Raw genomic sequence first — 25,154 nt, forward strand, 5'->3', positions numbered from 1 at the left:
ATCGGTCGTAGTTGGTGACATGCAGATGCTGTTCTAGGCACATGTGCTCTACTATCGCCCAGCAGTCCTAGAAGGTAGGGGGACCATTGTCATCCCCATTTTACAGAGGAGGAAACTGAGGCTGTAGTCCCGTCTGGCTGTGTGGGCTCTCGCCATGTTTTGTACGCGTTACTTCCTAATGGTCTCCCCTTCATCCCCTTCCCGTGTTAACTAACACAGGAGTGGAGGCCTGGCTTCCTGGGCCTGACTGAGTTGTGCGCAGTGATTCCGGGCCCCTGACTTGCTGGCAAAATCCATCTATAGAAATGACAGCTCTTGTTACTTCTGAAAGCTTAAAAGGCTATTGAAGTGAGTGCCCCTGGGGATTACCTGAGAGTCACTGATGCGGGGTGTTCTGTAGAGGACACAGTATTCTTGACTAATGGCTGTGAGGATGGGACACCTTGAGTCTGAGCCCTGCCTCACCCCATGCTGACATGTTGCAAGCCTGCAGGTACCCTAACTACCAACGCCTGCCTGGGGTGTGGGTGTGCCGGGTGCATAATTACTGGGAGCTCCTAGGATGACAGCTGCCAGCAGGGAGCTCTTTAATTGAGGGGGCCAGCAGCAGTCACCGGCAGAACAGTGGTGATTAGCTCTTTTGCAGAAGCTGCCCATATGAGCAGGCATTCCACAGGTCTGTGCTGAGTAACCTTGGGCACTAGGGATATGAAGCCTGGCAATTCTGTCCTTGAACTTGGGGACTCATGCAGCAGTATTTCCCCTGTATCAGTCCGTGCTGGCTGTGTAACAAACCATCCTGGAATACAGTGACATTAAATAGAAAACGTTTATTTAGCTCATGATTCTGCAGGTGGGCACTATGGGCCGGGCTCAGCGGGGCTCTGTCACGTGTCTGGTCGGCTGGTGGGTAGGTGGAGGCTGGCTGGTTTAGGGTGCTCTTCGCCTGAAGAGCTCGTCTCTGCCCCATGGTGTCCTGCCCTCCAGCGGGCCAGGCTGGGCTGGTTCACGGCATAGCTGAGCACAGACAGACAGGAGGAGCAGGAGACCTCCTGGGGCTGGGGCTCAGAACTGGCAGTGTCACCTTTGCCACCTTTTAATTGATAAAAGAAATCACAAGGGTGGCTAGGGTTCAGTGGGTGAGGAAATAGATCCTACGTCTTCATTTTGTTAAAACCTTTTGCAGGTTTCCTTCCTTTTCAGTTTCCTGGAAGAGTTTGTAGAGAGTTGGTGTTCTGCCTTCCATGTTTGGCAGAATTCACCAGGGAAGCCCCTCGGGGCCCAGAGTTTTCTCTTAGGTGGGGAAACTCCTTTCCTTACTGCCAAACTTGAAAGAAGAGCTTAGCTCCATTTCTTGACTTTTTAGCTCGTTAGCTCCTTGAAATCTGGCTCCTTCAGGCGTTCATTCAATACATTTATTGAGCACCATGTATACGCCAGGCCCTGTTCTAAGTGCTGGGAGAACCATCCTGTAAACACATACCTGGTCCCTGACACTGTAGCAGGAAAGAGGGTGAACAACTGCAAGTGAACAACTGCAACGTAACCTTCAGGGCGTGAGAGGTGTTACCAGGAGAAAAACAAAGAAGGGCTTTAGTTTACACTACTACAATTGTTACCACGTTTGCCAGTGAGCTCATTTTCTGTCCTGGTGTTTTTTCTATTCTCCCCTCTTGGTTTCTGAGTCTCTCCATCCATTCTTGTCTTTCTCCCCACCCTGTGCCCACATCTGTCTCCTTTGTTGGCTTTTTCTCCCCCATCTTCTCTCTCCCAGCGCTTTCTCTCGGAGTAATATTTCATAACCACCAGTGGCTTTGTCGCCTGTGACACTAGATTTCTGTTCCCAGCTCCTGTTTCTTCTGAATGACAGTCCCGCCCATATTTCCCAACTGCCCGGCACGTTTCCACCATTGTCAACCAGACGTTTCTAAAACCAAATGAACTGTTTCCCTCCTTTTTCACATGCTCCCTCTGCTCCAATCCAAGAGCATTAGTGAAATCAGCCTCCTCTCCGGCACAAGCTGAGGGCCCCAGAATCCTCTGCCCCCCTCGCCCGCACCCATCTCCTGGTCCTGTTGATGCCACCTGCTGGAGTTCTTGATCTCTGTCTTCCGCCACCTCCCTGTCCTTGTCCGAGTCCAGACAGACCCTCGTCATTGCTCACCAGGGCTGTCCAGCAACTCCCCCAGTTTGCTTCCTTCTAATCCAGCCTCCTGACTGTGGAATGTTTTTCTTGTAGAGGTGGATCTTGTTACTTTCCTGCCTAAAAACCTTCTTCATCTCCCACTGCGTCCAGGATAACACTCAAACGTCCAAGGCCCGTTAAGTTCTCGCTCAGCGTGGATTCTGGCTCAGCCCCGGGCCCTGCCCAGCACACACCCTACTCACACTTGTAATGCTTCTGTGCCTCGGAGCACAGAAATATTGTGTGTGTGTGTGTGTGTGTGTGCCTGCCTGTGACACCCTGCCCCCACAGCCCTGACAAACTGCCCATCCTCTGACACCAGCTGAGGTGTCACTTCCTTTCGGAAGCCTCTGACGCTGCCCCCATCCCCTTACAGGGCCAGTCACCCCTTCTCTGTGTCCTCACAGCACACATCATCACGTCATGTTTATTTATTGGTGCACACTTGTTCTTCTTGGACCCGCAGCCCCCAGGGGCACGGAGCCTGCCTTACTCATCTGTGTGTCACCAAGGCCTGGTATGTGGTCGGCGTTCGATGAATGCTCATTGTGTGAATCACTGTACATGGGAAAACGATGAACAATGAGCCCAGGAGACTGGGCTCTGAGCCCGGCCTCCCACCCACTAACTGGACAAGGCCGCCAATCGCTTCGTTGTGACGTCTCACCTGCAGGGCGTCCTCGCCCATCCTTACGCCAGGGCTGTCGCCTCACCGGCAGGTGTTACCCTGTACACAGTGAAGGGAGGCACTTTCAGGACTCAAGGGTGACTTCATGTTCTCTGCTTCCCTTGTCCCCAGCCTGCTTCCCAAAGTGTGTCCCACTTTGTGGGGCCTGAGTAGTGACACATAGTGATGGCCAGCATCCGAAGCCACATGTGGCCCCAGGACTTTGGACCGGTCTCCTGATCAGGCCTTAAAGTAACAGCACCCTAAAAGGGAAGAGACATTCAGATTTAGGCTGGACAACACCGTGGTTGCTCTGGTGCCTGATTGCCTGAGTTCAAATCCCAGCTCTAGCTTTTACTAGCTGTGTGGCCTTGGGGAAGTCGCTTAACCTCTCTGAACCTTATTTTCTGAACCTTATTACTGTAAAATGAAGCTAATTATAACACCTACGTCATAGTATTTTCATGAGGAATGAATAAGTTAATCCACGTGAAGCGCTTAGAAAATTGCCTGGCACATACCGGGCAACAAATGTTGGCTATTATTATTGACGTTGTGGCTATTATAATTCCAATGGCCTGACAGACCGAGGGCTGAGCAGGCAGAATCATCCTCTGTGGCTTCTGCCCTGGAGCATTGCCACATCCCAATGTCCTGTCTCTTGTCATTTCTAAATGAAGCCAAGTGTTGGTCCAGTGCCCAGAAGCCCCAGCCACAGTGAACAGGAAGCTGGGCAACCCAGGGCCAAGGGGCTTCTGCCATCCCCAGTGCGTCTTGGACGCCTAGCTATTCCAGTCTGGCTGCTGTCTAGATACCAGGGCAGAAGGCTGAGCTGACCTCTGCCTTCCTGAACACAGAGTCCTTCCCCAGGGCTCAGCGCCCAGAGCCTCCCTGGCCCAGTGGGCTAGGGCTCTGTGGGCAGAGCACGTCTGGGTTGCGGGAACCGGCCAGAACCTCCAGATGCCAAACATCTCAGGTCTGTTTGGAAAGGTTCACACCTCGGGATTGTCCTTTTGCTTACAATTCCAGGAAAAGGCTCCAACTCTGGCTGAGAATGGGCCGTGGTTTAAATTGTAGGAAGAACTCCTGAGGGTGGGAATAGAATCGGGTGGGCCGAGGGGTCATCTTAACAGCGCATTCTCTCCGTGGGAAGGCAGCTGGCTCGCTCTTGTTCCCTTGCACATAAAGGAGCGTGCGTGTGCCAGAGCAGCTTCCTTTTAGCAACAGCAGGCAGGGGCTGAGCTCCCCGTGGAGATTTGTGCTTTTATGAAGGAGGAGAGGCGGTGACTGTACGCTGCCAGTGGCAGGCCTGTGGCCTTCTTTCTGTCTGTAAGGCCCTGATGGTGATGTCCTGCCATCAATGGCACATCAGACGTTGCTTCTGTGGGATGGAGGGCCTGGGAGTCCCAGCAGGACTTTGTCTATGCCCAGGGTTAGATGTCACACACACACACACACACACACACACACACACACACACACACTTCAGGCAAACACTGGACCAGGGCATAGCAGGACAGCACCTCTGCTGAGGAGGCAGCGAGGAGATGGCAATTCTTGGTGTATCCTGTTTGCTCTCTGAGGTCTGGGTGGGCATTTCTGGGAACACTGTGCCTCACCTGTCAACCAGCAGCCTTTAGAACTTGAAATGCACTGAGCCACAAATACCCCATTCTGTGTGCAGAATTTCTGCGGCCCCACCTACACCTCCCAGTACCTCGCCCCCTCCTCTCCCCCCTGTTCTTCCCCCCCCTCCTCCCCCCTGCTGGGTCCAGTTCCTATGCCCAGAGGAAGCGGAAACCCATTTGCTGCTCCTCCTATTCCAGTAACTGACTCTTTTTCCTTTAAAACAAATTTGAGTCGTAAGCTCTAATATCCTGCGCTCAATATCAATCCAGTGGTTACTTTATAGAATGGGGAGTTTGTAGGCCTTCAGTCCAAAGGTACTTTCCCGTGGTTCTTCCATGCTCCTAAGTCAAGGTCGGGATGGGGGGCCGGTGTGGTATTGTGCCAGATCCACCTGAGTTTCTGGGTGGGAAGGGACCGTGTTGTGATAAATTTAGAAAACAGAACTGAGTCCATTCTACTAGGTCAGAATGAATCCTTTTAGTGATGAAGGATCCAAAATCCAAACCAATGTCAGCATCGACCAATGAAGACAACACGTGCTTCAGCCTGGCCAGGGAGCTAATCGGCTCAAAAAGGCAGGACGCTCTACTTTTGGTACCAATGAAGCGTAGTTCTTCATCAGGCCCTCTTTTTAATGAACCCAGTCAGGCCTCAGCTTGAGCCAGTACAGAGAGATGCTGCCTCCCCAGATCTCTCCTGCCTGGTGCAAAGCTTGAGGGAAATCCAGCCAAAGCAATGGGTACAAAGATGTCGTAATGCTGCCTGTGCCCTCGTGCCTGATTTTAATTAGACCGCCGTGTGATTTTCGTTAGGCCCCAAGCATGTGCGCAGGGGAGAGGGTAGTAACAGAAAACTGTCCTGGAGTTGGAGTTGGAGAACCAGGCGTTGGGGCCCTAGCTCTGCAAACTTTGGCAAGTCACCTGAAGCCTTTCCTTTCTAAGCCTTAGTCTTCTGTCTGTAAAACAGGGGTAATGATCTCTTGCTCTGTCAACTTCACAGGGGTTGATGTGAAGACTGAACACAAGCCACGCTGTGTAAACTGCACCTTTAATCATAACTTTCTCCAACACCCAGCCGGGAGTTGTCTTTGGTTCAGTATCTCCAGAGAGGGCCCCGCGAATCCCTGAACAGGAGTAAAACACGAGTGTGGGTTGTGGGAAGGACAGGGCACCCCTGGGAGGAGCCCTGGGGATGGCAGAGGCTGGTCTGCGGAGGCCAGAATTATACTTCTGGGGAATCTCAGGGATGTTAATAAGTCGAAGGATGACATCAAGTCTTGTCCACCCACCCTGGCCGTGCATAAGATTTGGTCCAATCCTTTCCACCCCCTGAAGGCCCTCTGAAGATCAAGGCTGACACAGTGTTAACAGTATCCGGTATGCTTTGTAGTATATCAGATTTAAATTAAATTTTATTTAATTTAATAAAAATTAAAGTAAAATAAATGTCCACATCCTTTAAACCGGCACCTTCATACTTCTAGAAATCTATCCAAAGACGTGCAAACTACACTGGCAGCGTAATTTGGCAAAAAGTCTGGAAATGACCTAAATAGGCACCAGGAAGGCCCCAGTTGAGTAGCTTGTGGCATAGCCACACAGCGGAACACTACTAGGCAGCCACTCGAAGCATAAGGTGGAGGCCTATGCACTGGAAAGGAATGATCGGTGACGGATATTATGGTGGAAAAGGCTGGGTTGGCTTAGCTCAGATTTGTGGCCAGATGAGTTTGCTGTAGCTCTCAGTGCCACAGCCCTACCCTTCACTAGCCCGTGGGCCCCTCCAGCCAAGGGAAATTGGGGCTCTGGAAGAGCAGACACACTACTTCCTGGTTTAGGAGGGGATGTGGGGGAGGGCAGAGAGCTGCACGGTAGCCCCTTGATGGCTGAGCGCCACCCACCCAGGAAGTAAGCCCTGGATGCCTTCTCCAATCAGGAGTGAGAGGTGGGACATGAGGTCGGAGATGTTTCACTGGTGCAGCTGCCTGCACAGGGAAACAAGAGTGGGGTGTAAGTGTTCCTACCTAACAGATATCTCTGGACAGAGACATAGGAAACCAGGAACAGTGGTTGCCTGTCAGAAAGGAACTGGGAGACTGGCCTTGGGAAGACTGGCGTCAGGGAGACCTATTTTGGTATAGAGATGCAGGAGTACAGGGTCATTTCTAGTCCTTCTTCATGAGATTGCCTCCACTTAGGAATAATTTCCTCTGAAGTTTCTGGTGCGGTCACTAGATCTGAATTCCAGATGTCAGTATAGGAGAGTACTTTTCCCCGAAAATAAGACTGGGTCTTATGTTAAGTTTTGCTCCCAAAGATGCGTTGGGGCTTATGTTCAGGGGACGTCTTATTAAAAAATCATGCTAGGGCTTATTTTCCGGTTAGGTCTTCTTTTCGGGGAGACACAGTAAGTAGGTGACATTTACTTCTCTATTCCCAAATTTTCCTGGGTGCCCAACAGTTGAAACCAATCTCTAGCCACCTTGTATGCCCTCAGGCCTTTCTCTCACACTGGACTCAAGACCTTCCTCAACCTCTTGTGAAAACTTGCCTTTTTCTCTGCAGGAGCTTATTCCTTGTCTGCAATGCCAACTGAAACCACTCCGGGGTGTTAAAGCAACGCTTCCCAGACGTTAGGCTTCTGAGCACCATCCTCAGGGTTTTTGCTAGCCTGAAGACCACCTGTCCTTTTATTTACATAATACTTTTCGTAGAACATCAATACATTTGTTTTAAGGAAACTTTATGTCACTACTATAAATGGTATTACTTCCTATAAAAAGAACCTTAAAATAAACATTATAATTTCAAAACAACATTGTTAAATTCTAGCTACACGTTATGGCTTGCCCGAAGTTCTGCCTTTTGTTGTTAAAAAAAAAAAAAAAAAAAAGGCACCTGTTAGAGACAGACTAGCACCAAACTAGGTCTTTTTCCTTCATGGACGCAGAGGATTTGAACGGGGGCTTTCTCTCTGCTTGGTTCGAGTTACCGGCTGCCCTATCAGTGGACCATTCCAAATCATGCCCTGTAGCATTTGAATTACGGACTTTGGGAAAACCAAGTTAAAGCCTTTTTTTTTCCTTTTCTAGAAAGTCTTAATTGTGTGTCCATAGGCATTTGTGTCATGTGAGCTGGACAATATATGAAGCCATTACCACCCTGGAGTTTATGGCCCTGCCTGATGAGGTTGGCATTTTGGCATTCCAGCTGGTATTAAAGCAGCATTGCATTCACTGTGGTGCATGAGCCTGTGTGTGTGTGTGTGTGAAACGCATCTTTGGAGGCAGCGTATGATGATGGCAGCTAAGGATGACGCAGGCCTAAACAAAGGGGGATTTGTCCTTTTTAAAAAGAATTGGAAGAATCTATGAGCTGGTTTGCTGGGTTCTTCCAAGTGGTGAGGCATGGAATCGCAGCTCGGACCGCCCGGACTGGGCTCTGCAGCTGCGTGGTTCCTGGCTCATTGTTAATGAGTCCTGGGACTCAGAGAGTGGCCTTGGTCAGGGAATGACGAGTGAGAATGAGCACGGTGCAGCGAGAGCTGACAGAGAAAGGGTGGCGCGTTTGTGCAGTGCAGCTCTCTAGGTGGGAGAGTTGGGATGAGAAAAAGCCTTTTCAAAATGATTCTATTTCAGAAATATCAGTGGATGCTCAAACTGTTGGGTGACATTTTGATGAGAGATCAGATCTGTACATTGTCTAAAATATCTCTTCACACTGTGCTAAGTGAAAGAAGTCAGACTCAAAAGGACAATATTGTAGGATTCCATTTCTGTGACTTGTCCAGAATAGGCAAATCCATAGACAGATAGTGGATTAGTGGTTGCCAGCGGCTGAGTGGTGGGAGAAATGGGAAGTGACTACTAAATGGTTACAGGGTTTTCCTTTTGTAGAGATGAAATGTTCTGGAACTAGATAATGGTGATGAAGATGCAACATGGTGAATGTACTAATGTCACTAATGGTAAATTTTATGTGCATTTTACTATAATAAGAAACACCTCCCCACACATAAATTGCTTTTTCGTTACAAAGATGAAATATGCAATGGATAAATCCGGTGGCTTTTAACCAAAGTTAGCATCGTCACTAATGGGAAGACTGACATCTTGTGCCTCCTGGTGGGAAACGCCGAGAAGGACACATCACCAATGGAGTTCCTGCCGAAACATCATTCCCTGAATCCAGTCATCAGGAAGCAGCAAACAAATTGAGAGACATCTGACAAAATGAAAATACTCTTACATAACATCAGTGTCACAGAAGACCAGGCAGGCAAGGCTGAAGAGCCATTCTAAAGGAGACTGAAGAGAGATGACAGCGAAATGCAATGCACCATCTTGGATTTGTCCGGGGTCAGAAAAAGGAATAGCTAAGGACATTATTGGGATATTTGGAGAAATTTGAATGTGGACTGTAGATGAGCTAATAGTATTATGTGAAATTTCTTAATCATGATCGTCTTACTGTGGTTATGTAAGAGAACATTCTTGTTGTTGAGACATATATACCAAATTATTTAGACATAAAGAAGTGTGGTGTAGGCAACTTACGCTCAGATGATTGAGAAAATGTGTGTGTGTGTGTGTGTGTGTGTGTGTGTGTGTGTGTGTGGAGAGACTTAAAAAATAAAATGAATCCACTTAAACCTGGTACTAAATGTCATTGTAAATAGTGAAAACAGGGTCTGTATTTTCATAAGTGAAACTGAAAATTTTATGTTCTACAAAACTTCAGTAATAGTAACTTGTCACAAATTATTGGAATGAAAGAAGAATGAATCAAGTGTTCATTTGGGGGACTGGTAGCGTTCATTCTTCCAACGAGGTCGATTGATGTGACATCTTCACTTGACATTTGCATGTCTTTTGACCGAGAGGATGGTCCTATTTGTTCAAAGACTTTGCCATTTTTTCCCCCAGTGTCACTTCTAATCCTTTGATATTTAAGTCATTCTTTTGAATGCTGTTTTTTTCACATCATCCCTGTTTATCTTTTTCCTCTTTTATTGCTGACTAGTCCAGTTCGGACAAGTCTTTGCGTGTTAATGCCTTTAGTGCCTTCCGGGCGGTTCTCCATTGTCAGTCACATCAACTTTGTACGACCCTAGTTCTCTTGCAGGATTTCCATTTTCACTTTGCAGTCGCTTCCTGTTGTGTATTATGCAGACCGTCCAGCCATAGTAAAATATTTACTCTGAAATCTCAGTGGTTTAACATTCAAAGGCTTATTTCTCAATCACAGTGCCTGTCCAAAGTGTGTGGCTTCAGTGTGTTGTGGCTGCACTATCCCAGCTCTTTCATTGAGGGGAGGAAGTATGGAGAAGTTACACCTGCTCTTCCACCCGGAAATGCTTCCGCCTTCGCAATGACACACACCTATGTTGCTTACAGCCCATTGGCCAGAAGTAGTCACAAGGGCCAACTTAACTGCAAAGGAGTCCGGGAAATGCAGTCTTCCTGTGCCCAGAGGGAGGAAAATGACATGGCCGCTGTCTGCCATGCATCTGTTTGCATTTTGTGGTCAGATGTTGTTCAAATGAGGAGAGATATTAAGAGGAAGGGTGTTTGAGTGGAGATTCATTTTATAAATGGTCAGATCATTAGGAAATATTTTTGTGTCGTGATCACTTTTGCTTTGTCATGCAGCAGGGACCGTGATAATGAATTCTCCACTCCTTTGGTTCTGTGAGGTTCCCACGGCATTGCCCGGTGGGTGGGGGTTCCGGAACAGCATTTTAGCCCACACAGAGCTCCCCCTTCCTGCCCCAGTGCCCCTGGCAGGCCCAAGAGGTGCGATGCTTTTCTGAGTTAGAGTTTAATTGGTCCTTACCCCAACACACTCACAAGAAATATTTGGTGTCTGGATGCAACAAACAACAGCTTTGAAAAGAAAGCCAGACTTTGATCAAGTCTGTCAGGCGAGGAAAGGTGGGAAGAGCTGCTTTTGATTTTCTAAAACCCCCATTAAAAGTTGCTTGTTTGTCATGTTACTTTTGCTTTGTCATTGACAAGTTCGAATGTCTCTCGCCCCGTTCAGCACTTCTCTCTGTCTCTGGAGTTTCGTCGTGACCCCTCGCCCCACCGCGCCCTGTGAAAATGTTGGTGCTTCTGGCCTTCATCATCATCTTCCACATCACCTCTGCGGCCTTGCTTTTTGTCGCCACCATCGACAATGTAAGTTCCCTTTTCTTCTGACCGTCCCCAAACCCTGGATCCTAAAGTCAGTGGAGAACTCCCCCAAGGTGGTTATGACTTGGGGTTGTCCTCCCTCGCAAGCCATGCTCCTTCCCTCAGTCCAGGCCTGAGGGCTCTGGCCTAAGTGTCGGGGTTCAGAACATCCCATGTTTAGGTCCCCCCTCATCCCTGATGTCCCCACAGAGCCTGGCGTGATATCGTGGCTGTAGGAAGCCCTCTGAGGACGCCCTGCATTCAGCCCTGCTGAGCCCAGTGACTCAACCTTGGCACTGTTGCTGTTTGGGCTGCATCATTCTTTGTTGCGGGGGGCTGTCCTGTGCATTGCAGAACGTTTAGTCACATCCTTGTCTCTACCCACTAGATGCCAGCAGCACTCCCACCCGCAGTGTGACAACCAAGCATGTCTCCAGGCATTGCCAAATGTCCTTGGGGGGCAAAATCCCCCTCGATTGAGGACCACTGCCCTAGGTTCCCCAGGTGACCCGTCCCAGATGACCTCTGCCCGCCCTGCCTCCTTACTGACAGGGTCCCTTGTTGTCAGCCCACCTGGCCGTGCCCTCCCCAGCAGAGCCCATGCTTAGAACTTTCCTGACTCTGCCCGTGCCCCCGTGGGACATTGAACTCTTTCCCTTTGTATCTAGCTCTCAGCCACACGGCAGGAATGCGTTTAGTAAATAACCTACTGACGTAGATTAACATCCGTCCCAACAGGAAGTAAAGCTTTTTACCAGAGGTCCTCTGTGGCCCGTACCCCGACCCAAAGTCCTGGCTTCAGTGCTGATTATTTCAGACTGCGGAGACATTTAGAGTTAGAAACACGGCTCAGAAAGCCAAAGAGTACACCTCCTGAGTGGCCACCAGCTCTGTCTACACGTAGACTCCCGTTGAGTAATCCTTGTAATAACATAGAGCATCACACCCCCTGTCACTTAGACGCTCTGGCCAGGTCCTGCTCTAGGCCCACTTACGTGCGTCATCTTAGTTGAGCCTCACCTCAAGTCTACGGGATAGGTCCTCTCCTGGCACTGATTTATGACGAGAGAACTGGGCCTCAGGGCAGTGAGGGCGCCTGCTGGAGTTTACACTGCAGTAAGTGCCAGAGCGGGGGTTTGACCCATTCCAGCCCTCCTGGCCATAGATCCTATAAGGGGCAGCTGAGTGCAGTAATTGGGTTCCTGCAGAGTCTCAAAAAGCTGCCACGAGTGGCCTGGATAGGTGGAAGCATTTGCACCCTGCCATAACCCAAAAGGCCCACGCTCAGTGAAATACATGGTATTGAGAGTTCTTTTAGAATCTCCTTTTTCTATTTCTTGCATCTGGTCCTTTGGGAACCTGAAAAGGTTGCAGACATAGTGAGCGGGGTGTAGAGAGACATGAGGGGCAGAAAAGCCACCAGCCGCAGTACCAGTTAATCTGTGTGTTTGTGTTACTGTGGCACTTACTGAGAAGACACACGTGGGCGTTCTTGCCCATCAGTGAGTCAGGATATTCATTCTGAGTTAGGAGTTGTGCGTGGCACTGTGGCTGGGCACGCAGTGGGAGCTCAGTGGACATTTGTTGACGCGATGGATGGGTGGGGGAGATTCCAATCTCTGGGGGGATGGAAAGCGGAAGGACGGCCTTTTGGAGGTAGAGACAGTGGAAGCACAGAGAGAAATGAAAGCATTTGGACCGAAGGCAGGAGAGTCTCTGATCATTCATCCGTATCAGGCTGCCCCCCAACCAGATTTTATTCTTTCATTCATTCCCCTCTGCCGTTGTCCCTCTGGTTCTTGTAGGATTTACCACTGTCTACTTATTGCCACCAATCGAGCCTCATCTCCTCTCCCCCACCCCACCAGGGCCTGGACCATCTCTTACTTTACTCACATCAGCAGCCTGGGCACTACCTGGGTGTTCATTCAAAATGCAGAATCTCGGGCCCCACCCTAGACCTCTCGAATCAAAATCTGCGTTTTAACCAGATCCCCAGGCGACTCACGTGCACACTGCAGATTGAGAGGCACTGGTCCCGACTATTCATTTACCACCGTGCCTCCCACCCAATTAGGAGATGGTCCTCTCCTGGTACCTTTTTTTTTTTTATAGCTTCCTTCTTTTTCTTTTTAAGGAGGGTGCAGCTCACTGGCCCATGCGGGGATCGAGCTGGCAACCTTGCTGTTATTAGCACCAGGCTCTACCCAGCTGAGCTAACCGGCCACCCCTCCTGGTCCCTTTTTTGATGCTTTCACAATTAACGATTGACCTTCCCTTGTGTTTCCGTTTTGTGTTCCAGGCCTGGTGGGTAGGAGATGAGTTTTTTGCAGATGTCTGGAGAATCTGCGTCAACAACACAAACTGCACAGAAATCGGTGACGGCTTTACAGGTGAGTGTGAAGCTGGTTGAGAAGCACCGAGTGAAAAGAGAACGCTGAGCGGAAAGGCCTCCCTGTTCTCCGACTCCTCGCCTGCTCCTTCCCTCCGCATACTGGGGGCGGCCTGGCTGGGGGCTGCGTGCAGTCAGCTGGGGACCGGAGGGGCCACCCTCCCCCAGCTCCCATGGGCCCACCCTTCTCCTCTCTGTTTCTTGGCCAAGCAGAGCTTCCTTTCTCATCCTTTCCCAGCCTCCACCCTCATCTAGAATCTTCTCCCCGATCCTCTTTCAGCCAAGCCTCCCTTTTACATAGGCTCAGAGACCTAGTCGATATTTGTGTCACTTCCCCCCATCTCAGCGGCAGGAACTCAAGAGCCACGTTGGCTCCTTTATGAGCTGTGTGACCTTACCTTGGGGCATTTCACTTGAGCGCTGGGACTCTCAGTGTCCTCAGCTGTAGGTGGAGATAATAGCAACGCACCTGCCTCTGTATGCAGAAGGGCTTTGCAAATGCAGGAAATCCCATGGAAAATCATGCTACCTCCTAACTCTCCTTCATGCTGGAAAGGGTGGTTCTGTTTTCTGGTGTAGAACTGATGGAAGAGGCTCTTTGGGTCCCACTGCCTGATAAAATCCTAGGTGCCCAGTTAAATTTGATTATCTCTGATACGCCACAAATCATTTAGTTGGTTAGTATGTCCCAAATATTACATGGGACATACTTATACTAAGACAGTATTGTTTATGTGATAGATTTAATGGGCACGGATTTGTGTTTGTTTTTATTTGTTTGCCAAATCTGGCAATCCTATTTAGGAAGCAGGGGACCCTCCCACCCCTTACTGGCTCCTAGAGCCTTACCATTCCGTCAATAAAAGTATCAACATTTATAAGAAAAGCAGCAAAAATACCAATAGGAGGCATCACTTACTGAAAGTTTACCGCAAGGCATGGGGCTAAGTCCTTTCCACAGTGGACCTCAGGCCTATCCAGCAGGGACCATGGGCCTTGTTTTAAAATGGAGAAACTGAGGAACGAACAGAGCAGAAACTCAGTCACACAGCCAGGACTAAATGATGGAGCCAGGATTCCAGTCTAGATGTGACTAACTGTGCTCTAAACCAGATCCTGTGGTCGCTGCCACCTCCCTTTAGGTCTGTTTATCTGCCATGTTAACTCTCGACCCTGGAAACAACCATTCTTCCCTGTGCTCTGGGAGCCCTGGCTGTCACCAGCGTGCCTGGTCAGCTGGGAGAGCTGGCTGTGCTCCACGGTAGTGTTTCCAAGCCTCTATTGTTTGCATTCCGTGTCCCTTATGTGGAATTATTTACCTGTTATTTTTCTTTGAAATAATGGAGGTTGGCAAACTCCCAGCTAAATTCGGTCCATTGAGCTAAGCATGGCTTTTACCTTTTTAAAGAGCTGTTAAAACAAAACAAAACAAAAAAGTCAAAAAGCAAAACAAAGGAGAACATGCAACAAGGAACGATACGGCCACAAGCCTAATTTACTGTATTGCCTGTACAGAAACAGCAGTCGACCCCTACTTTAAAATAGTTCACTTTTTCCTTCCATCACTTTATTTTAAAGGGAACTTTACATCCCTACCATAAATGATAAGCTGGTATCACTTGCCTTAGAAGAAGGAAAACTTTTTCAAAATGCTACATTGAAAATCAAATGATGTTATTAAACAGTCACCAGACATGCCAGCCGTGACGGCCCTAAGCCTGTTTCTGGTTCTCTCCTTGTTAGAAACAAAACCACCACCAAACCCAGATAGTAGCAGGTGCTATAAAAGCGCCAAGTGGAGAACTCCTTCCTGAGGTTCGTAGGCATTTAAACAAGAGCAGAGCGAACATCCCATCGGGTGGGTTTTGTTGGTCGGTGCCCTGGTTGGACATGCTGTGCCCACCCCCCTAACCTTGAGGAATCCTTTTCTAAACACGTGCCCGTCTTTTTTCCTAAAGCCACGTCTTGTCGTTCTGGCTGGCGTAACAACCCCATAGTCTGGATGGCTAAGACAGCAGATGTTTCTTTCTCACAGGTGTGGCTAGATGCGGGGTCTGGTGTGGCTACTCCCGGTTTGCAAGCAGCCTGGTTCTCGTTATGTCCTCACATGGCAGAGAGCAGAGACAGGAAGCAAGCTGCTGTGTCTCCTCTTCTAAGGGCACCAGTCCCTTTCCTCAGGGCCCCGCTCTCATGACCTACTCACCTCCAAACACCGTGACACTGGGGTTAAGATGTCAACATACGAAATGGGTGGGGGGACAAACATTCAGTCCACAGCAGCCTGTGTTCCATCACCTGGGGTACCAGACTCCTGGCGTCCACCCCAGAACAACTGTATCAGAATCTCAGGCAAAGAAGCCCAGGAGTCTAGTTTTAATACCACCCCCCCCCCCAGGTGATTCCTGGGATCGGGCAAATTTGGGAAGCACAGCTTGCAACCAGAGGGTCAGTCATGGCCCACATTGGACTTGACACCCCACCTCCCATGCCTGATCCCAACACCGCCGGAGATTCCCATTGATTTCATCTCGATGTGGCCTGCCGGGTATTTTTATAATGGAGCTATAATTTGCAAGCAAGACATTGCTGACTTAAGGTTTCTCTCAGTTCAAAGTTTTGACAATTATGTATCTATCCACCTAACCACCATCCAAGGCAAGGTAGAGAACATTGTGTCACCCCAGAAAGTTCCCTCAGGCCCCTTTCCGCTCAGTTCCCACCACCCCCTGCCCCAAGGGCAACCACTTCTGATTTCTGTCACTATCGTTTCCTTCTGGCTGTTCTTGGAATTCGTATGATGTAGCCACTCAGTGGTGTGTATTTGTGTGTGTGGGTCTGGCTTCCTTCCCCACCATAAACAATGGGGGCAGTGGCTAGATGCTTTCCAGGTGGTCTTCATGTACAGCCAGAGTGAACTAAGAGCCATTGCTCTAAACACTTCAGTAAATACTTAAAATTATGACGCCCTCCAGTCACTTTCAGGCAAAATTGCAAAAATGAAAAAAACGGAAGGCTTTCCTTAGGTTTTCCTTTGCAGCTTTGGACACTGTCCCTTCACCCATCTTACCTGTGTCCTGCTGATGACATCCTGCCCTTCCACAGGGCTCCCTTTTGGGGGCACTCCCTAAAATCCTTCCATGCCTCGTTCACTCCACTCTCCCACCCTGTTGAGGTGGGAGCTACTACTACCCCCATTTCACAGGTGGGGAAACTGAGGCCCATGCAGGTGGCTCCAGTCCCTGCACTCGACCCCTTCTGTATACCTGCTGTGCAGGGATCCAGCTGTGTCCGTCCCCATGCAGCTCCCTCCCCCAAGACCAGCTCATTTCCCTGCTGAAACTCCCCAGTACCGAGCCCCAGCCTCTCAGCCCCCCTCTCTAAGGCTGATCTGAGAAAACCTCACTTTGCTTTTCCTAAGTAGTGATCACAAGGTTACTCCCTTATGCATATATTTCCGGAAGAAGGTCACTCGGTTTCATGTGCCCCAAGTCCCTAAGAATCCCTCCGGAGGTCTTGGTAAAGCACAGACCCCCACTCCTGACCCATCCCGACCTGAGCTCTTGAACCAGAATCTGCCACATTGGAACCTGAGAATTTGTCCTTTAAAAAATCCCCGATGCGAGAGCCACACACTGGGGCTCAGTGACCCAGACCAGGAAGAACGCAGAGCAGGTGGTTTTGCTGTTTCCCAGATAAGGGCATGGGCTGGTCTGTCAAGTGCACGCATGGACACTAGAGGGAGGGGGAGACTCCTGGGCTGCCCTGTGCCTCATACGTGCAGATGGCAACCCGATGCCCTGCACTTTCGTCTCCTGTCACCCCGACTTGAGCTGTCACTGCACCCCCGGGACCCGGGCCTGTGGTGCTCAGTCCTGTGCTCCGCTGCTTTCCCACAGACTACGCCACGATGCAGGCGGTTCAGGCCACGATGATCCTGTCCACCATTCTGTGCTGCATCGCCTTTCTGATCTTCCTGCTCCAGCTCTTCCGTCTCAAGCAGGGAGAGAGATTTGTTTTAACCTCCATCATCCAGCTCCTGTCATGTAAGTAAAACAACGGGTTTCCCTTCCCGACCACCCGTGGGTGGAAGCCAGGAGGAGGGTGGCAGGTGTCAGGACCTGAAAGGAGAAGCCGGCTGCTGTGCCGTGGTGCCACCGTGGGATGTTTTACATTGAGGCGTCTGGATTTAGTTAGGGGGTCAGGGACGGCGTCCTTCCTTAGCTGGGCTCTGTAGGCTGAACAGGAGGTGCTGTCTAGAATGTGCTCTCATGGCAGAGAGGGGAAGGAACAGTGTGCCAGGCAGAGGGAACAGCGTGAGCGAAGCCCTGTGATGGGGAGCCTGAGAGCTGGCCGGTGGGGCTGGAGTGTAGAGATGGGGGGGCTGGAGTGTAGAGATGGGGGGCACGGTGGGAGCTGCACCAGAGAGTCAGGGGGACTGGACTCCCTGGGGTGTTGTAAGCCTTGTAGGATTGGGGTTTTTTGTCCCAAGCTGGTGGGAAGCCATCAACAGGTTATTTTTGAGGCTGATTGGTGTCAGAAGTGCCCCCTTTGGGCCAGGCCTTTGCGGGTGCTGGCAGTGCAGAGATGAACAAGACACAGCCTCAGTCCTAAAGGAACTCAGAGAAAAAAGGTGTCTCAGAGCCCTTCTTTCTACTTAGGAATTTTAGCAGGGCTGAAGCTGGATGGAGACTTATGCCCCAACGCGGTCATCTGTGGTTTCTCACTAGCGTTGAAGCTTCCTGGTGATAAAAACCGGAAGCCCCTTCCATTGCACTTTCCGGGATTTAATGAGCAGCTTGATGAGGGTGGGAAATCTGGGCTTTATAGCTGACCCACTGCTTGGTTCCAACCACCACCTTCTTCCTTCCATCTACCTCCCAGACTTCGCTCCCCCCAGCTCGGGGTCAAGTCCAGACCTACCATGGCCTTAGCATGGCCCCAAGGCACGTCACCAGCACACTCGGGTGACCAATCCGTCCCAGTTTGCCTGGGACTGTCTCCGTTTTAAAACCGAGAGTCCTCCATCCCAGGAAACCCCTCTGTCCTGGGCAACGTGGGATGGTGGGTCACACACAGCACCCTCTCAGGGCACTTTACCTGCTCAGCAGGGCACCACACTACAGGGCAGACAGTGAAAGCATTTCAGGTGTGAACGGCCCGGGAAGGTCACTGGGTCCCTGAGCCCCAAATCCACAAGGATCCCTTGGGGACCTTTCTAAAGTGCAGACCTCAAGGCCCCGTCTTGACCTCTTGAATCAGAATCTGTCAGGCTAGAGCCTGGAATTTGTGTTCCCACCCAGGAGCCCAGCACTTGGGAGCAGTGACCCAGACCCAGTGAGGCCAAGAAGTGTAACACAACTTGCTCAAGGGCAGCAGTGAGGGGGCATCTGCTCGGTCCTTTACTTTCTCTGTATCCCAGTAGGAGGCACGGACATCCCACTACTCACCCCATTGTAAGAATTGAATCCCAGCACTTAACATGCAGAGCGGGCACTTGGGGAGGTCCCCACTGAAGTTGACTTTCTGTCATTGTCTCCGTTTGTCTGTCCACAAGGCCATTTAGTCAAATCTGATTACCTTGGGAAATGCCCCAGATTTTGATACGACAGCCATAGCCTGCGTTTCCCGGCTACAACTCCTTTGTTCCTTTTCTGGCCCAAGGACCTGCCCCTGCTCTTTCTGCCCCAAACCTGCAGTGTTTAGACGCTGGATCCGTCAGGGATGTTCGGGTGTGAGCAACAGATGCTCTAACTTACGTAAAAGACCGGATGCTGGGGTGGCTCGCCAGAGTCTAAGGAAAAGCTGAAAACCAGGGCTTGGGAAGAGGATTCAGCCGCAGAAATGGGTGGGCAGTCACTGCAGGGAGCTGCTGGCGGAGTCAGAAGACTGACTGCTGGAGATACAGGTCTCTGGGAGCAACAGTCCGTCCCATCAGCAGAGATGGGCTGGGTACCCTGATTGTCAGTCTCACCTGCCAGGAGAGGAAGTAGATCCCCCAAGGAAAACCACGGTTCTCAATCTCACCCTGACACTAACACAGTGGTACCTTGGTTTTCTAACGTAATCCGTTCCGGAAGACCATTCGAGTTCAGGACATTTTGAGTTCTGAAACATTCGAAAACCGAGGCAGAAAGTAATGCAAAACGGATTAATCCATTCCAGACCTTTAAAATCAACCCATAAAACTGCAAATTTAGCATGAATTTTACTATCTAATGATACCATAGATCCGTAAAATTGGTGGCATTCGTAAACCGAAATGTTTGTCAACAGAGACGTTCGAAAACCGAGGTACCACTGTATCTGTGAATGTTGGTGGTTCAATTAGGAATGCTTTTGGCTGCAAGTAAGAGAGAGTCCGATTAACAATGACTTCAGCCATAAAAACTTTTGCCTTTTGAATACAACAAATAACCAGGGGTTGGAGGGTGCACAGTGGGTTGGGCAGCTCAGCAGCCTCACCCAGAACCCTCACACTTTCCATCCTTCTATGCTGTCATCTTCAGAGTGATGACTTCCTCCTGGTCCCCAAAAGGCTGCTGCAGCTCCAGACACTCCACCTGGACCTAACAGTATCTAAAGTAGTAAGAAGGGAAAGTGCAGAGTTGAGTAGTTGGTGACAGAAACCATACGAACCCATAAAGCCTAAACTACTTACTGTCAGGCTGACCCCTCGCTTAGACCAATTAGGATGGATCTTCTGGGCCGGGTACACAGCTGCCCAAATAAAATAGTGTTCCGCTACCAAGAATGGGAAGGAAAAGGGCGACTAGAGGCAGTGATACTCTGCTGCAAAGTATTCGTTGCAATCTTTCCAATAGGCTAAAATAAATGCTTATGATAATAAAAGCTGAAGTGGGTCTTCGGCTCCGGCCATTGTCCCCTCAGGTACCTGGGACACACTGGTCTGTGGTTTATTGGCATCTTGGCTTTCTTCTGACAGGCCTGTCCGTCGTGATAGCAGCTTCCATTTACACAGACCGACGCGAGGAACTTCACCGCCAAAACGCGCACCTCTATGCGCAGACCTTGGAGGGCACGTACGGCTACTCCTTCATCCTGGCGTGGGTGGCCTTCGCCTTCACCTTCATCAGCGGCCTTATGTACCTGATACTGAGGAAGCGCAAATAGACATCGGGAGCTCGGCCACTCGCGCTGCAGTACAGAATCCACATTCAGATAACCGTTTTTGTATATAGTCATTTTTGTGTGTGTGGTTTTTCTAGCAAACGTATTGTTTCCTTTAAAAGCCAAAGGAAAAAAAAAAAAAGAGAAGCGTTTTTGCATTCTTGAGATCAGAGAATAGACTGAAGGCTGGGATTCAGAACTGCCCGCCCGTCCGGAACGCTCCACAAGACAAAGCCAAAAATCCAGCAGTGCTCAAATCCAAAAGTTCTCAGCAGGGTGTTTCTTAACCACCGGGATGGGATGTGATGACAAGAGACCGAAAAAGCCTGGTCTGGGGGGACATCTTCCCCTAGGTTTGGGCCATGCCAAGCCCCCCTCCTCTCAGCTTCCCTTCCCAAATCTCTCGGTGTTAATGGTGGAAGGTGGGGTGAGAGATGAAAGCTCCTCAGGTGTTAGCCAGGTTCCATGTGAGAAGCAGGTATGGCCCCTGGTGTTCTGTGTAATCCAGACAGAGCCCCCACCTGCCTATAATGGGCAGGGTCCAGAAAGTGCCGCCCAGATTGGCAGACAGCGTCACCTGCCTGCCTTAGGAAAGGTGATCTAGAACCTGGGGGTCAGATGTGAGCTCTCGCTGATGCAGTGTCTCAACCTGTGGCCCCTAGCGCTTCTTGTAAGATGCAGACTCTTGGTTCCCACCTAGACCTACAGAATCTGAGTCATCAGGGGTGGGGCCCAGCAGCCTGCATTTCTAACAAGCTCCTTGGTAAGGCTTACGACGTGCCTTAAAGTTGGGGACCGTAGCCCCAGGGTCCGGGGAGCAGAACTCTCTCACAGTTGTGAAAGGTCTCATCAGGTCAAGGTGGGGAGGTGGGTCTAAAACCCACTGCAGGCCAAAGCCCTGGCCTCCATCAGTTCTGAATCCTTCACTGTCTCCCACAGCTGCTTACATCTGGACCACCCAGACTCCAGTTCCAACCACGCACCCCCGATAGCCAGACACCCTGGTGGGGCGCAGCTTTCTTCCCACACTTAAGTCAGAACGCCTCTGCCTTCTTTTCCTGCCCTGCCCTCTAAAATGGCTGGCCTCTACTAACCCCATGTCTAGAGCCTTCAGGGCCCCAGCCACCATTCATTCATTCGTCCATTCATTCATTCATTCACTCAGTAGCATAAGTTATGGAATTCTGTGTGTACCAGACACAGTGATACCATGTTCAGACAATCTCTGTGCTTATGGGGCGCAGTGTTTAATGGAGGAGATGGATTATAAACCAGTTAGGAAAACTAATTACAAACTGTGATGAAGGCAGCAAAGAATGCAACTTAGGATTGAAAAGGGAGGCCCGTGGGCTGGGAGGGGCGTGCCTATGCTCACATGTCCTGGAGGCACTCAGCTCAGTCTAAATACGCTCGCTCCCCGTGCAGCTGGTACGTCCTGGGCCGTGTCGTCTGTTCCACCCGGAGAACATTGACTTCTGTGGGGCGTCCCCAGGGTCTTGAAAGCCGGGGAAGCAGTGAAAGGAACCCGATCACCACGATTCTGACGTCAGTGGGCACCAGTGTCACCTGGGCGAGGGGGCCGTGCCAGGGTGTGGGTGAGCGGTGCTGCAGATCGTTCTGAGAAATAGGGCTTTGGGGAGCTTGTCTTTAGGGGTGCACCATAGGGGTGTGGCGGTGCAGGCGACCTGGGGAAACGCCCTGTGGAGGAGCTCTTGGTGCCTCACTGCTTTTTCCTCCGCCGTTTCGAGCGTGCTGCTGGGAGGTGTGCCGGGCCCGTGTGGGACCTGCCCGCCTCGTCTCAGCGCGGGTGCGACGTAAATGCTTCTGCACTCGACCTGCTAAGTGGCGTGATGATTTGCCCTCGGCCCAATCCTTGTGGAGCTGGGAAGGCATCTGTTTTGAGTAGTTTCAGGGCCACCACGGACTCCTCTTTAGGGCAGGTCTAGGTGAGCTGTCCACCTACTCATTCAGTCATTGATTCCCCATCTGTGCATATTCAACAGAGTCCTCCATGCTTACTGTGTTCCAGGCACTGTGTGAGGCTCTGAAAACGGGGGAGCAAACCCAGACATCCTCTCTGAGACAGGAGACCCTCCCCACGGAGAGGCCACCAGCACAGTGCAGGCTGACATCAGGCCAGTGACGGGACCCATTGCCACCTCGTGCCTTGATGGAAAGCTGCCACTAGGCGTGTGGTAGGAGTCCGGGTCACATCCCTGGGGTTTGCAGCATGCTACACGAGCCTCTGGAGGAAGGTGGGTCTAAAGTGCCCTCAGCTTTCTGCCCAGGTGGGTCTCTATAGTTTCCTGGTGGCCACAGTGGAAACAAACAACCCTTTTGTTTCACAACCAGAAGTCTGGTAAGCCTAATCCCCAAGCAATGCATACATTTCCTTCCCCGAAAACTTCAGGGGTCTGTGAGAATCTGAAAGGACCCCGTGGATTTTCCTGGCTCGTTGCCACTACTGTACCACATTCACTGCCCACTTCCCTCTGCAATGCCAAGGTTCCGTGAAACATGAGAGCTGCCTTTCCCTGCGGTGGGACGTGCACTGGGGAGGAGGGCGAGGTGATGGCGTGAGGGAGAAAATCCCCAAACTTCTTACCTGTGGGCAGAAACCAGCCCTCACTCGGTGCTTATCGTCAGTTACTCAAGAACAAAAACAGAAAAGTAGCCGAGACATCCAAGAAGCAAATATTAGGACCAAATATATTACTGGTAACAACTGTGTTTGAAGGAGCTGTAGTTTGCGCATTTTAGAACATTTTTATAAAGTACTGTAATTCTTTCACTGAGGGGCTCTGGATGGAGACAGACTAACTCGTTTTGTTATTTGCATTAAAATGACTTTGGGTCTCTGTTCAAACGAGTTTGGAAGATTGATTTGTTGCTCTGAGTGAATGTATATATTTATACCTGGATACAGGGAAATTGGAGACCTCCCCCCACTCCGCCATTCTCTGCTGCAGGTTGTATGCCTGCGTCCGTAATCAACAGGCTTAAGTCCTACTATGCTCTGTATTAACTGTTGACAAGGACACCTGGACCTCCAAGCCCGTCTGTAAACACACTAAACACAGTAGCTTAGATGGAAGCTGTAGCATCATTTTAAATCTGCCTGGGTGGGGAATTACTAAACTCGCTAATAGCTGAAAGGTTACTTACAATACAGCATGTCAAACAGTTTTGTATATTGGGGGAGCCGTGGTGATGGAGAAATGCTAGGGAAAGGCCTAGAGGTTAAGTTGAAATCTTGGTTTGGGGACAAATGTGATTTTAGGGTAGTTAGATACTTTCTACTTAATGTGCCTTTAAAACAGTCCATTTTCTATGTTTTGTATAATCTGAAACTGTACATGAAAAATAAAGTTTAAAACCAAATTGCCCAGAGCAACAGCCTGTATAATGTTCCCAACGTCTAGGGTAAAATGCTGCCTGTGGAGTGGCAGGGTCTCAGTCCGTATCTCATCAGGAGGACAGTGTGTTTTTGATGGCGAGCAGCTGACGTCTGACAGTTGTTGCTGGGACGGGCTCCTACTTCCTCTACCCCTTTAATAGGCCAGCTTCCTGGACACAACCCCCCAGCTGCACAGGACCCCACGCGCAAGGCCCCACGCCTGGTTAAGGATCTGCTAGCACTGCCTCAACATTCTTAATATTTCAGCAAACAGCCCCACGTCTTCATTTCACAATGGGCCCCGCAAATTAAGTAGCCGGTCCTGTTCTTTAGTCTGTACTTAATGAAAACTTCTGCTTTGAAGGGTTGAGTGATGGTGAAAATAAGGCTTATGTTTACAGCACACTCCACTAAAAAAAGAAAAATTCGGCCAGAACGAGAGAGATGTTTACTTTTTACCTAAGGAATGCCAGAGGTAGTAAAAACTGTCAGGGAACCCATGTTTCCTCGTCTCCACACAGGAGTAGCAAACTAAAACCTTCCGGGGTCATTGTCCATTATTTGTGTTTCTGGGGGTGTTTTTGGTCTTATGTGGCAAATGGATGATGGTTACCTCAGAGGACTGTTTTATATTTCTTCCATTTGGGAAATTAGCCTATCATTCATTCATTCATTCATTCATTCATTCATTCATTCACCCATTACTTGTGACCTAACATATTTTATCCTGAAGAATGAAATTCTAACCCTGGTTTAGGATTTGCCCTGCCCAGCCCTGCAAATCTCCAAATCCTTGGCATTCTCCATCAATTGCGATTGCAGGCTTCAGGCAGAAAGAATCTCAGTAAAGCCATGTTTTCTCCCGTTTTTTGCCATTAGATGGAAGATCTTTGCCCCAAGATTGACTTTTTCTTGTAGGAACTTACTGAGGAGTCTGAGAACCTGAGCATGGGGCCATCCTGATGTGTTCCTACAACTTTCTGATGCTACAACATCCACAGGTATACGGTTGGTATGAAGTAGAGGGCAGTTTAAACCAGGGTTAAACTATGGCCCACCATCTGACTTTGTACATAAAGTTTTATTGGCATACAGTCCCACCCACTAATTTGCATATGGTTCCTGGCTGCTTTTGAAGGCAGAGTTGAGTAGTTGCCAGAGACCATATAATTGCTAAGCTTAAATTGTTTCTTATCCAGCCTTTTACGGAGGAAGTTTGTCAAACCTTGGTGTAAACCAAATGTTTTGTAAGAGCAGTGCCAGGGGCCACTGCTCCCCAGCCTGGAATGGTGGGTCCTCGATGCCCTCTCCCCCGCCAATTCCACATGAGAGCGTCTGTTGCTTGTAGCATCCAAATTTAGTATTAGGGTTCTTAGTTGCAAGCAACAGTGACGCCAGCTGATTCAGACAGAAAAGGTCAGAAGTCTCAAAGGAGTTTCACCCCCAACACTGGGCTGGGCTGAGCTGGTTCCTTCTGGAGGTTCTAGTGAAAGAACATTTCCTCCATTTGGGAGCATAGATCAGCCTTCTCCTGCTCCTAGAGCCCACCACATCCTTTGGCACACAGGCCCCCAATCCATCTTC

The 25,154-nt window shown here is 49.8% G+C and overlaps 1 protein-coding gene across 1 annotated transcript in view; it reads left to right on the forward strand.

Moving 5' to 3' along the window:
* Positions 1-23,554, forward strand: part of EMP2 (epithelial membrane protein 2) — a 33,602-nt gene extending 10,048 nt beyond the window's left edge. The window contains exons 2-5 of the mRNA XM_019719311.2: positions 10,523-10,659; positions 12,956-13,046; positions 16,942-17,088; positions 19,989-23,554. Of these exons, the coding sequence (XP_019574870.1) occupies positions 10,582-10,659; positions 12,956-13,046; positions 16,942-17,088; positions 19,989-20,176 (504 nt within the window). The 5' untranslated portion in view covers positions 10,523-10,581 and the 3' untranslated portion in view covers positions 20,177-23,554. The remainder of the gene's footprint in view (positions 1-10,522; positions 10,660-12,955; positions 13,047-16,941; positions 17,089-19,988) is intronic.
* The last annotated feature ends 1,600 nt before the right edge of the window (positions 23,555-25,154 follow it).

Source organism: Rhinolophus sinicus, linkage group LG18 (genome assembly GCF_036562045.2).
Source record: "Rhinolophus sinicus isolate RSC01 linkage group LG18, ASM3656204v1, whole genome shotgun sequence".
Classification (NCBI taxonomy): domain Eukaryota; kingdom Metazoa; phylum Chordata; class Mammalia; order Chiroptera; family Rhinolophidae; genus Rhinolophus; species Rhinolophus sinicus.